Source organism: Panthera uncia, assembly GCF_023721935.1.
Source record: "Panthera uncia isolate 11264 chromosome E2 unlocalized genomic scaffold, Puncia_PCG_1.0 HiC_scaffold_19, whole genome shotgun sequence".
NCBI classification, from domain to species: domain Eukaryota; kingdom Metazoa; phylum Chordata; class Mammalia; order Carnivora; family Felidae; genus Panthera; species Panthera uncia.
The window spans coordinates 8,294,994-8,307,229 of NW_026057588.1; the positions used below are offsets into that span (position 1 = coordinate 8,294,994).

General features: G+C 55.9%; 2 protein-coding genes and 2 long non-coding RNA genes across 12 annotated transcripts in view; 2 read left to right on the forward strand and 2 right to left on the reverse strand.

The window, feature by feature from the left end:
• The window catches only part of LOC125915151 (izumo sperm-egg fusion protein 1-like), a 4,354-nt gene extending 3,452 nt beyond the window's left edge, over positions 1-902 (forward strand). Inside the window, exons 8-9 of the mRNA XM_049620826.1 lie at positions 285-459; positions 685-902. Coding sequence (XP_049476783.1) covers positions 285-459; positions 685-877 — 368 coding nt within the window. The 3' untranslated portion in view covers positions 878-902. The remainder of the gene's footprint in view (positions 1-284; positions 460-684) is intronic.
• Positions 903-1,603: 701 nt separating this feature from the next.
• Positions 1,604-12,236, forward strand: part of LOC125915149 (izumo sperm-egg fusion protein 1-like) — a 12,221-nt gene continuing 1,588 nt past the window's right edge. The window contains exons 1-9 of one of the 8 annotated variants that reach the window (XM_049620825.1): positions 1,613-2,309; positions 2,692-2,766; positions 3,101-3,187; positions 3,448-3,468; positions 3,820-3,900; positions 4,090-4,190; positions 4,442-4,595; positions 4,898-5,132; positions 5,351-5,534. In XM_049620825.1, the coding sequence (XP_049476782.1) occupies positions 2,075-2,309; positions 2,692-2,766; positions 3,101-3,187; positions 3,448-3,468; positions 3,820-3,900; positions 4,090-4,190; positions 4,442-4,595; positions 4,898-5,132; positions 5,351-5,435 (1,074 nt within the window). In that variant the 5' untranslated portion in view covers positions 1,613-2,074 and the 3' untranslated portion in view covers positions 5,436-5,534. Of the gene's footprint in view, positions 2,310-2,691; positions 2,767-3,100; positions 3,188-3,447; positions 3,469-3,819; positions 3,901-4,089; positions 4,191-4,441; positions 4,596-4,897; positions 5,133-5,350; positions 5,535-8,462; positions 8,552-8,802; positions 8,830-9,182; positions 9,264-12,236 lie in introns of those variants that run through there. The other 7 variants (XM_049620822.1, XM_049620819.1, XM_049620823.1 and 4 more) reach the window with 7 other exon arrangements.
• Positions 3,482-10,266, reverse strand: LOC125915154 (uncharacterized). Its single transcript, XR_007455582.1, has 3 exons — positions 10,209-10,266; positions 4,535-4,943; positions 3,482-4,010 (listed from the first exon to the last, which is right to left on the reverse strand). It is a non-coding gene; the product is annotated as an uncharacterized LOC125915154 (long non-coding RNA).
• LOC125915153 (uncharacterized) lies at positions 10,828-11,980 on the reverse strand. 2 transcript variants are annotated; one of them, XR_007455579.1, is made up of 2 exons: positions 11,101-11,980; positions 10,828-10,940 (listed from the first exon to the last, which is right to left on the reverse strand). It is a non-coding gene; the product is annotated as an uncharacterized LOC125915153 (long non-coding RNA). The 2 variants fall into 2 exon arrangements; XR_007455581.1 differs by having other exon boundaries at positions 10,828-10,993.

The following is a 12,236-nucleotide window of genomic DNA, read 5'->3' on the forward strand; positions in this document are numbered from 1 at the left end:
GGGAGTCGACAGACGTATGGGACTCAGGGTCCTCGGTCTGGGGGGCAGTCAGCTTCAGCGAGCGACCTGGGGGGCCTAACTGTCTGTCGGGGTGTGGTTTCAGGCCAAGGGGGTGTGGCTTCCTGCCCAGGGTGCGGCCACCTCTCACAGTGGCCTGGCTTCAGGCAGTGAGGGGCGTGCTTATCTCCTGGGAGGCCCGGGTCCTGGGGAAGGGTGGCGTGGACAGAGCTTGCCTGGGCCACGACCGGCCCTCCCAGGACTGCTCCTTCTCTCTCCTCTGTCAGTGTTGCCCAAAAGAGTCATCGAGGAGATCCCGAAATCAAACCCCGGGACCCAGTATCAGCGGTTTCGATCCCTCAAGCCGACAGAGTGTCTGAATCCCAAGGACGCGCTGAGAGGCTTTCTGTTCGAGATGCTGATCTGGCGCTTTGCGTTTCTGATCATCGGCTTTGCCACCTCGTGAGCCGCCTCCCGGAGAAGGCAGGGCTTGGGGCGAGGGGCGGGGTCTCCAAAGTCCTAACGTAGGAGGAGGTGTTAGGGGGAGGGGCTTAGAAAAGAGGGGCGTGCTTACCCAGGGCGGCGAAGCTTGGGTCATAGAAAAGGATCAGATCTAGGGAGGCTGGGAGGGGTGTCCTTCACTCAGGACCTAATCTGCTTACACGATTGCACCGCACCCTTCCCCAGCGTACTTTGCTTTAGGTCTGGGACCCTGATCGATTCCGTCAAGTCCTGGGTCCGTACTGACAAGGCAGCAGCCCCAGAGGACCAGGGTCCACAAAGTCCGCTGTCACAGACCCAGCTATCACAGAGCCAGGTGTCACAGACCCAGCTTCCCAAGGTACCGAACGAAGAAAAAGGCCACAGCACCAAGGCTTAAATAAAGATTTATCTGATTGCCTAAATATCGGATTCATTTTCTCCGTTCAGATTCTCAGTTTTGGCTTCCCGAGAGGAGAGCTCTGGGGCGGGTCTCCTGTCCTACAAGGATAGACTGGGAACCCGGGTCCCTTCGGCGTGGCAGGGCCACCTGGCTGAGATGCACTTCCAGAATCAAGGAGTGATTCCCGAATCAAGGGCCAGCCCTACCCAGATCTCCTCTCCCAGGCCCGACCCCTCACATGACAACCCGTCCACACTCTTCCAGTGGGTTTCCACTGCCTTTTCCTGTCCCCCAGCCAGTGTTGGGAGCCGGGGCAGAGGCAATGGCTGAATGGGAACAGTGGGGTCTGAACTAACCAGGCCTACGGAGCCAGGGCGCCGGGTGCTGTTGGGGCCTGAGGCAGGGACCCAGGGGTCCACACGCCTCCTCCATCAGACCCAAGACCAAGTCCCCAGCCATCTTCCACGCCAGTTCCCAGGAGCTAAGCTCCCATCTTTCTCCTCCACCGAGACTCTTTAGTCTGACCCCACCCCCTCCACCCCAACGCGACCACACGGGGGCCTCATCTGGGAGGAACCAGAAAAAAGTTCTAGTAGAGAGGGGGCGGAGGGCGTTATCCTGGAACTATAGGCGGAGTCTCCCTTTGTTGCCGTCCAATCAGACTCAGAGTTGGGTTTGTGGGCGGGGCCAAGGACACTCCTGGATTGTCTCTAGGTAAGTCGGGGGCCTGTGTGGAAAGCTAGAAGGGAAACGCTGTGGGATTTCCTTGCACATGGAGGCGATCTTCAGGTCTGACTCCAGTCATAAAGCTCTCTGCATCACGTGAGCCACCTCACCTTCGCCCCAACGACATCCTTAATTTCAGTCGTGGCGTAACAGAGTGGAAGGACGTGGCCGGCTCGTCCCTCTGAATGCCCTCAGCCTAGATTCCGCTCTTCAGCAAACCCTAGTTGTATTCGAGGGTCAACGGACAAGTTCAAGGTCGGGCAGCGGCTGCTCAGTGTGCATCGGGACTCCGGACTCCTCGGTTTCCTAACCGAGAAGTGGGAGACCTACAAATTGGGGGTCTTAGTCTCCGGGAAGGGGTTCTTTCCCCTTAGCGATCACTTCCTCCTCCGTGTGGGGTGGGCGGACCCTCCCCATAAAGTCCAGATAGTCCTGGTGGGTTCTGCTGGGGCTGAGCGCCCTGGGGAAATGGGTCCCCAAGTTGCCCTCCTGGTGGCGGCGCTAGCCGGCTGCCTGCTTCCTGCCCGGAGCTGTGTCACGTGTGATCGAAGGGTCGTGGCCGCGCTGGACTCCTTCGATAAGGAATACCTGCCTACCCACCTGGCGCCCGAGCGTCACAGAGAAGTGATGAGAACGATAAAAGCAACCGTGGGGAATTTCACCAAACTGCCAAATTTACAGCGTTCCTTTATCGGGGTTATCGGTGAGGGCAGGGTAGAGCGTGGGAACCCTGGGTCATGGGAAACGAGGGGTCTAGTCCTAGGATTGCTAGGGGCGAGGCGGGGGGGGGGACGGGAGGGAAGAGCTGAAGGCAGAGTCTACTGGGTTCAGGCATGGAGAAGGCTGGGATGCAGAATCCAGGCCTTGCCAAGGCTAGGAATACACTTTCCCTACGCCTTGCCTTGCCATTTTGGATAAAAACTACAACTCCCAGCAGGCAACGGGCGGGCAATCGCTTTACAGCCCCATCCTTGCCCAGTGGCCACATGGGTATTGTAGTTTGTAACGCTAGCTGAGCCAAGAGAGCTTAAGGTTTGGAATCCGAGGTTCTGTCTCCCCTCCCCGCATCCCCTGTGTCCCTCCAGATGAAGCCACAATGGAAACGTCAGTCTTGAGTTTTCTGAGGAGTGTGAAATATATCACAAACCGTGGTTTAAGAGGTAAATGCACACAGATGGGCGGGGGGAGAAGCTCCAGAATCTTTGGCTCTGGAGTCAAACTGCCTAGCTTGAAATACCTGCCCAGTCATCCCCTAGCTGTGTGGCTTTGCGGGAAGTTTTCCACCTTTAAAATGGATCATAACGGTGCCTGGACACCGGCTCTCGCTTAGCTCAGTGGCCGGCATGGTTAAGTGGTCATTCAATTTCATTATCGCTCCCTGAGAAGTCCCCAACGGGAATTGGCATGCCCTTCAGACAGAGGAAACTTCCTGTAGCTCACTCCTGGGGTGGGGAGCGGAGGGGAAGCACTTTACGTCACCCTGCTTCTTCCCAGATGACACTTTAGAGAAGGAGTTCTCTGAGATGTTGATTCGGGAAAAAGAAAGTTTTCAGAGCTACGTCACTCGGTTCCAAAGAGAGGGTGAGGGAATATGGGTTCTGTACGGGACCACAGCCCCTTCCTCCACCAGTCCCAGGGTCTATGTCCCCAGCCCCTGCTTTCTATGTCCATCCCCTTACCTCTCCCGACCGCGCCCTCCCTTGGACCCAGAGCTCCAGGCACCCGGGTCCTTCCTCCCTCCAACCCAAGAGCCCAAACCCCCACCTATTCCTTCTCCCCCTCTCTCATGTCCTTTAGCTTAGAAATCTGATACCGTTATTTTTTTCTTCCTTCTGAGGCAGATTTCTGTCCCAACAAATGTGGTGAGTCCAGATTATGGAAGATGGTTTTTTTATCCTTCATCCTTGCCCCGTGAATACCCAGCCTTTCTCCTCCTGCTTTGGGTCTCGATGGTTCTTCCTTCCCCACGTCTGAGAGGTTCCTGGTCCCCAGTAGTCCTTCTGCACAGCAGACTCCTGGGCAACGGGTCCTATTCCTTGTGGGCTCCTCACTGAGCCCGGTTAGATCCCTCTTCAGGCAGGTCTGCCTTCTAGCCCCGCCCCTTGGGCTGACCTCTAGGGATTAGGCGCCTGATCCCTCCCCAGCCCTTGACCCTGCCCTCTACTGTTAGTCTCCTCTGTTAGGATAAATAGAGCCTTGATCTCTCCCCTCAGGTACGATGTTGCAGCTTCTGCTCTGGTGCCACATATGCAGAAAGCACCTTTACCTTTGTCGAAAGTCCACAGATTGCGGAGGTGAGAGGCTGGGGCCAACGGGAGGGGTTGGCGCAGGAGAGGCGGAGCCGGAGGAGAGAGGGAGTCTTGACAGGGCGGAGACTGAAGCCTGCCTGTTAGCAAAGAAGGGCCTGGACCCAGTGGGAGGGAGTTGATGGAGGGCCTGGAACCATGAGGAAGCACCCACCCCACCATAACCTTTGTCCCCAGTGCGCCAAATCAACGTCCACGAAAAGGAAGACTTGGTCCTGGACTGTGAGCTCAACTGGCATAAATTATCTGAAGGCCTGACCAACTACAGCTTTTACAGGGTGGGACTTTCAACCCCAAGTCCATTAGGCTTGTGTGAGCGCCGACCCCTGTATCCACAAGCTTGTTCCCACAATCCCCATGACCCACGACCTACCAAGTTTGCCTTCTACGGATCCCCGGGGACCCCATGCCCTTACCAGTACACCCTGGATTCCCATCTTCCCCACTGAGATCCCGTGATGATCTCACCTCTGTTCTCCCTAAGGCCTGAATTCCCCAGGCCTCTGTGATCTCTTGAACTTGGGTCTAGGTTTGGGGGAGCAATTCTGAGACCTTGGTGTACAAGGGGAAACGACCCACCCTGACCAAGCCCCTCGTGGGGCCAGAGGATGCAGGTACCTACCGCTGCGAGTTGGGCACTGAGCGACATGGCCCATCCACGATCATCCATTTTGAAGTCACAGGTCAGTGCTGGGGAGTCGACAGAAGTGTGGGGTTCAGTTTCGTGGGTTTGGGGTACAGCCATCTTCAGGGCGTGGCCTGCGGGTTAAAACTTCCCTGTGGGATGTGGATTCCGGCCATGGGGGTGTGGCTTCCTGTCCTGGGCGTGGCCACTGCTCACCTGGACCATGCTTCCTGCAGTTAGGGTCCTGATTATCTCCTGGAAGGCCTGGGTTTGGGGAAGGTTGGCGTGGAGATAGCTTGCCTGGGCCACGAAGGGCCCTTGGGACCCTCTCAGGTCTGCTCTTTCCCTTTCTTCTGTCAGTGTTGCCTCAAAGAATCATTGTGGAGACAACGTCCAAGTCTTCAACCTTTGTAACCCAGCCTTCAATGTCTGTAACCCAGTCATCAACCAGTGGAACCCTGGCTGAGATCGGGCATGACCTGTCCCTAACTCTCGGGAGGGTAGAGTACCCGAAGTCGGAGAATAAGCTGAGAGGCCGTCTCATAGGGCTGCTGATCTGGGGGTTTGTGGTGCTGATCATCGGCATTCTCACCGCGTGAGTCGCCCACGGAAGAAGTCAGGGCTTGGAGCAAGGGGCGGGATGTCCACCCTCCAAATGGAGGAGGTTGTTCTCTTGGGGATGGGGTGGGGCTTACCTCTGCCGACTAAGTTGGGGTCATTGCGAGAATAAGATCCAATATAGGGAGGCTGGGAGGAGTGTCCCTCACTCAGGACCTAATCTGGTTCTGCTATTTGCACCCCACCCTCCCCCAGCGTCCTTTGCTTTCGGCCTGGGAAGGTGATCGATTCCATGAATACCTGGTTCTCTGCTGACAGGGCGGGTCTTCCATCGGGCTAGGTCCCAAAGAGTCAGCCTTCACAGGAGCAGGTTCCGAAGGTACCGAAGGAAAAGGCCACAGTACCGTGGCACAAATAAAGATTTATCTGGTTGTCTAAATACCGGACTCATTTCCTTTGCTCTGATCCTCACTCTTGGTTTCCGAGAGAACTCGGGCTGGTCTCCTGTCCTAGAAGGAGAGCCTGGGAACATGCGTCCCTTCATCATGACAGGGCCACCTGGCTGAGATGTAATTCTGGAATCAAGGAGTGGGGAAGGACCAGCCCTACCCAGATCTCCTCCCTCAGGCCCGTCCTCTCACAGGATGCCCCCTCCCAGCTCTTCCTGCCAGGTTTGCTCTTGTCTTTTCTGGATCCCCAGCCAGTACTGGGAGCCTGGGCAGAGGCAAAGGCTGAAGGGGAACAGCGGGGTCAGGAAGCAACCAGGACCAACAGAGCCAGGGCCCTGGGGTGCTATTGGGACCTGAAGCAGGGTAAGAACCAAGGACCCTGAAGTCCAGACCCCTCCTCCCTCAGACTTAGTTGAGGGAGCATAAGGCAGGCTGAGAGCAACATAGAAGCTAGCACTCCCCACCCCCTGGTGGGATATAGGTGACATTCCTCAGGCACTCCTGAGGTACTTTGTCTTTTCTTCCTTTACTCTCATTTTAGGGGCTTACTGGAACCCTTTTCATGTGGATTGCTCAGGCTGCGATCCTCTAGCCCGTGTCTACTCTATGGGGAGGAGAAAGCCTGTCTTTTGGCTGGATATTACTACCTGGGTGGGGTGGTAATGAGACCCAGAAACTTGGTGCCCTCTCTTTACTCCTGTCTTCAGGCAAAGTTGTCTGTCTTGTGCATGGGACAGCCACCTGTCCAAGTAGCCAAGTGGACTAACACGGCTGCCAATCTTATGATTCCCGTGTGAGGTATCTTCCTCATTGGTCCAAGGTGATCCCCTCCACATTTCTGGTCTAGCTGCTTCTAGCCTCGGAACCTCCCACGGAGAGCTGGCGAAACCACTACTCGATTGAAAGGACATTGAACCGGGGACCGTTTCTTAGGGAAGTTGGCTGTGAAGGCCTTACGTGTTGGAATGTCACTTAGATCGTGGTGGATTTCTGTCTTTACTGTTTTCAATCAGTGTCCTCTACTAACTGCTACTTAAATTACCAAATTGGGTCATTCCCCCTTGCAAAACTTTTCCAGTGTTTTCCACGGGCTCTAAATGACAGTTGACTGTCCTTCTCAGCAAGGCAAATTTGGTCCATAGGTCAGACACCCTTCTGTAGTCAGGGGGAAGCGAAGGGATGCTAACATCCCTCTTTTAGGAGCCCTTAATCGGCTAGTCGGTGGTCACAGCGATTTCGTTTGAGGGTTGTGTCGGGTCGCTTTGGCACCGGGAACCTCTGACATTTCCTGTGCCTGGGACACCACCAGGGAGCCAGGGGGTGGGGCGGTTCTCAGGATAATAGAGGCTTTCTCTCTAGGAGAAGCATGGGAGCTCCTCCTCTGTCTCCAAGGAGTCTCCCCTGGGATGTCTTTTAACCCACTGGAAACAATTTGGATTGCAAAATTTAGGAAAGGATTGATCTCCTGTAATATTGCATGGCGTCCATAGGATCTAGCAGTTAGATCTCTTCTGCAGTAAACAGGGCAAATGGACAGAGGTACCCTAGGTCCAGGCCTTCACAGATCTAAATCACGACCCAGACCCAAAGGCCTCTTGCAGAATGTGTTTGCCAAAGTGTATTTGGCTGGTAAACTCCCTCCTGACATATTGGATGTCTAAATAGGCCTCCTCTAAGTGAATCCAGGCTGTTGGAGGAAACACAGGCCATTTCCAACCAAGGGGACACTGACTCTTTCTCTGTTCCTCCTCCTAACCGGTGTGAGGGCTTCTCCCTCATTCATTTCCTGGGTTAACGGCTACAATCGGAGGTAATTGTGATTAGTCTCTCTCGGGTCTGGGACTTTACGGAATATTCCCCAGCAGCTGCCGAAACTCCATTCATTTTAGGGAAATTCCCTATCTTCTCCAGCCTGACACGGACCGCCTAATTCTTCTTTGGTGGAAAAAACATGCCATTTGCTCATCTGTTCAAGTTGACAGGCTTTAGTACCAGGAGACCCTTTTCTCTCTGTGACCCCAAACGTCACAGACAAGTGATGAAAACAATAAGAGAAACCGTGAGGAATTTCAAGGACCTGCCACATTTAAAGCCTCCATTATATGGGGCTGTCGGTGAGGGGAGCTTAGAGCCTGGGAACCCTGGGTCCTGCAAAAGGAAGGGTCTGGGGCTAGGATTGCTGCAGGAGGGGGCAGGCGTGGAGAAACGGGAAGCGCTGAGGGCAAAGTCTACCGGGTTCAGAAATGGAGAAGGCTGGGATGCAGAATCCAGGCCTTGCCAGGGCTAGGAATACACTTCCCCTATAGGCCTTACCTTGCCATTTTGGATAAAAACTACAACTCCCAGCAGGCAACGGGCGGGCAATCGCTTTACAGCCCCATCCTTGCCCAGCGGCCACATGGGTATTGTAGTTTGTAACACTAGCTGAGCCAAGGAGACCTTAAGGCTTGGAATCTGAGGTTAGAGCTCCCCTCCCCGCATCCCCTGTTCCCCTCCAGATGAGGCCACAATGAAAATGGCAGCGTCAAGTTTTCTGAGGAGTGTGAAACTTATCACAAACCGTGGTTTAAGAGGTAAATGCACACAGATGGGGGGTGGGGGGTGGGGGGAGAAGCTCCAGAATCTTTGGCTCTGGAGTCAAACTGCCTAGCTTCAAATACCTGCCCAGTCATCCCCTAGCTGCGTGGCCTTGGAGGAGGTTCTCTGCCTCTAAAATGGATCATAACGGTGCCTGGACACCAGCCCTCGCTTAGCTCAGTGGCCGGCATGGTTAAGTGGTCATTCAATTTCATTATCGCTCCCTGAGAAGTCCCCAACCGGAATTGGCATGCCCTTCAGACAGAGGCAAACTTTCTGCACCTCATTCCTGGGGTGGGGAGCGGAGGGGTCGCACTCCCTGTCACCCTGCTTCTTCCCAGATGACACTTTCGTGAAGGAGTTCTCCGCGATGTTGACTCGGGAAAAGGAAACGTTTCGGCGCGATGTCGCTCGGTTTCACGGAGGTGAGGGAAGATGGGCTCCGTCAGGGACCACAGCCCCTTCCTCCACCAGTCCCAGGGTCTCTGTCCCCAGCCCCCTGCTTCTCTACGTCCAGCCCCTCACCTCTCCCGACCGCGCCCTCCCTTGGACCCAGAGCTCCAGGCACCCGGGTCCTTCCTCCCTCCAACCCAAGAGCCCAACCCCCACCTATTCCTTGGCCCCCCCTCTCTGGTGTCCTTTACCTTTGAAACCTGATAATAATTTCTTCCCTTTCTTCAGATGAAGATTCTTGTCCCAACAAATGTGGTGACTCCGGATTATGGGAACTGGTTTTCTATCCTTCATCCTTGCCCCGTGAATACCCAGCCTTTCTCCTCCGGCTTTGGGTCTCGGTGGTTCTTCCTTCCCCACGTCTGAGAGGTTCCTGGTCCCCAGTAGTCCTTCTGCACAGCGGACTTCCTGGCCCGCGGGTCCCCTTCTCTGGGCGCTCTTTCCTGAGACTGGTTACACCCCTCTTCAGGGAGGACTGCCTTCTAGCCCCGCCCCTTGGGCTGACCTCTAGGGATTAGGGGCCTGACTCCGCCTCCGACCTTGGCTCTGCCCTCTCCGTGTAGCCCCTTTTCTTGGGGCGAATTACAACCTCGTTCATGCCCCTTCAGGTGTATTGTTGCGGCTTCTGAGGTGGTGCGATTCTTGCCTGCTGCACACTTACCCTTGTCGAAAGTCCACAGATTGCGGAGGTGAGAGGGCTGGGGCCAGCGGGAGGGGTTGGCGCGAGAGGGGTGGAGCCAGAGGAGAGAGGGCGTCGTGACAGGGCGGAGACTCAAGCTGGCACCCTAGCAAACATGGGGGGCCCAGACCCAGTGGGAGGGAGTTGAGGTAGGACCGGAAACCATGAGGAAGCACCCCACCGTCACCCCCTCATCCCAGGGCGCCAAATCAACGTCCATGAAAAGGAAGACTTGGTCCTGAACTGTGAGCTCCGCTGGCATATAATTGCTACAGGCGGGTTCCATTACAGCTTTTACAGGGTGGGCCCTTCAACCCCAAGTCCATTAGGTTTGTCTGAGCCCCCGACCCCTGTATCCACAGGCTTGTTCCCACAATCCCTGTGACCCATGACCTACCAAGTTTGACTTCTATTGATCCCCGGGAGCTACTACACCAGGCCTGAATTCCCGACACCTCTGTGACCCCCTGATCTTGGGTCTAGATTTCGGGGAGAAATTCTGAGACCTTGGTGTACAAGGGGAACTGGCTCACCCTGACCAAGCCCCTCGTGAGGCCAGAGGACGAAGGTAACTACCGCTGTTGAGTTGGGCACCGCGGGAGTGAGCACACTCTAGGTCATCCGTTTTCAAGTCACAGGTCAGTGCTGGGGAGTTGACTGAAGTGTGGGATTCAGGGTTGTGTGTTGGGGGGACAGTCAGCTTCAGGGCATGGCTTCAAGCCACTGGGATGTGGCTTCCTGCCCTAGGTGTGGCCCCCAGCCACCTTGACCAGGCTTTCTGCAGTTAGGGTCTTGATTATCCCCTGGAAGTCCTGGGTGCTGGGGAAGGTTGGCGCGGAGATAGCTTGCCTGGGCCATGACTGGCCTTTGGGACCCAACCAGGTATGCTCTTTCCCTCTCCTCTACCGGTGTTGACTCAAAGAATCATTGCGGAGACAACTTCCAAGTCATCAACCTTTGTAACCCAGCCATCAACCATTGGAACCCAGTCACCAGCCATTGGGACTGAGGCCGAGGAGGAAATCTGGGATGACCTTTCCCCAACCCTCGTGCCCTCAGAGCGTTCAAACCCAGAGGATATGCAGACATGCCTTCTGATAGGGGCTGCTGCTCTGGTGCTTTTTACTGCTGATCATAGGATTTTTCACTGGGTGAGCCAACCACTGAAGAAGGCAGGGCTTGGCGTGAGGGGTGGGGTCCCCACCTTCTTAATGTGGGAGGGGTCTTGTGGGGTTTGAAAACTGGGAGGGGCTCACCTACATGGGCGAAGCTTGGGTCATTGCTAGAAAAGGATCAAATACAGGGAGGGTGGGAGGGGTGTCCCCCAGTCAGGACCTAATCTGTTACCGCATTTTGCACCCTACCGTCCCCCAGCGTACTTTGCTTTCGGTCTGGGATGGTGATCGATTCCATAAAGTCCAGATTCCGCACCGACAAGGCAGCTGCTCCACAGGACCAGCTTCCACAGAGTTGGCTGTCACAGAGCCAGCTGTCACATGACCAGCGCTCACACAGTTGGCTTTCAGAAACCCAGGTTCCGAAGGTTTGGAAAGTTCCAAAGGAAAAGGCCACAGTGCCAAGGCGCAAATAAAGATTTATCTGGTTGTCTCTACATCAGGTTCATTTCCTCAGGTCTGACCCTCGGTTTTGGTTTCCCCAGAGGAGAGGTCTGGGCTGGTCTCCTGTCCTAGAAAGAGAGACCAGGAACCGTGTCCCTTCGTCGTGGCAGGGCCTCACTGGCTGAGATGTAGTTCCAGAATTAGAAGTGGGAAGGACCAGTCCTACCTAATTCTCCCCACCCCCACCCAGGTCCGGTCCTCTCCAAGGAACCCTGTCCCCACATTTACCATGGGTTTCCTCTTGCCTTTTCCTGTCCTGCAGCCAGTGCTGGGAGCTGGGGCAAAGCCTGACAGGAACAGTGGGGCCAGGAAGCCACCAGGGCGGGGGTGCTGTTGGGACCTGAGGCAGGGGAAGACCCAGGCATCCAGGGGTCCACACCCAAGAGCCCGTCTCCAGCAATCTTCATCCCAGCACCCACGAGCTAGGCTCCCATCCTTCTCCTCCACCCAGACTTACGAGTTCACCCCAGCCCCCAGCACGGCAACCCCACCACTGAGGGCCTAGTCTGGGGGGACCAGATGAACTTTCTAGTCTGAGAGGGGCTGTCTGCTTTGTCCTGGAACCATAGGCGGAGCCTCCCTTTGTTGCCGTCCAATCAGACTCAGAGTTGGGTTTGTGGGCGGGGCCAAGAAAACTCCCGGGGAGCGTCGTCTCTAGGGAAGTCCGGCGGAGGGGGGGAGGGGGCGGGCCAGGTAGTAACGTAGAAGGGGGAGGGTGTGGGAATTCCTTGTAGATCGGGGTGAAAGGTGACCCTGGCTCCAGTCATAAAGCCCTCCACATCACGTGACCAACGTCACCCTCTCCCCAACAACATCCTTATTTTCAGTCTTGGGAAATCGAGTGGAAGACGGTGGCCTGCTCGTCCCTTCCAAAAGCCCTCAGCCTGGTTTCGGCTGTTCCGCTACAACATTCAAGGTCGAGGTCGGGCAGCGGCTGTCTAGGGTGCCTCGGGACTCCGGACACCTCGGTTTCCTAACGGAGAAGTGGGAGCCCTGCAAACTGGGGCTCTTCGTCTCAGGGATAGGCTTCTTTCCCCTTAGCGATCACCTCCTCCGAGTGGGGTGGGAGGACCCTCCCCGGGGTTCTGTGCGGGCTGAGCCCTCTGGCCTCAATGGGTCCCCAAGTAGCCCTCCTGGTGGCGGCGCTAGCCGGCTGCCTGCTTCGGGCCCGGAGCTGTGTCATTTGTGATCCAAGGGTCGTGGCCGCGCTGGACGCCTTGGAAAAGGAATACCTGCCTACCCACCTCGCCCCCGGGCGTCACAGACAAGTGATGGAAAGGATAAGAGAAACCGTGAGGGATTTCCGGGACCTGCCATATTTAGAGGACACCTTTATGGGGGTTATCGGTGAGGGCAGGGTAGAG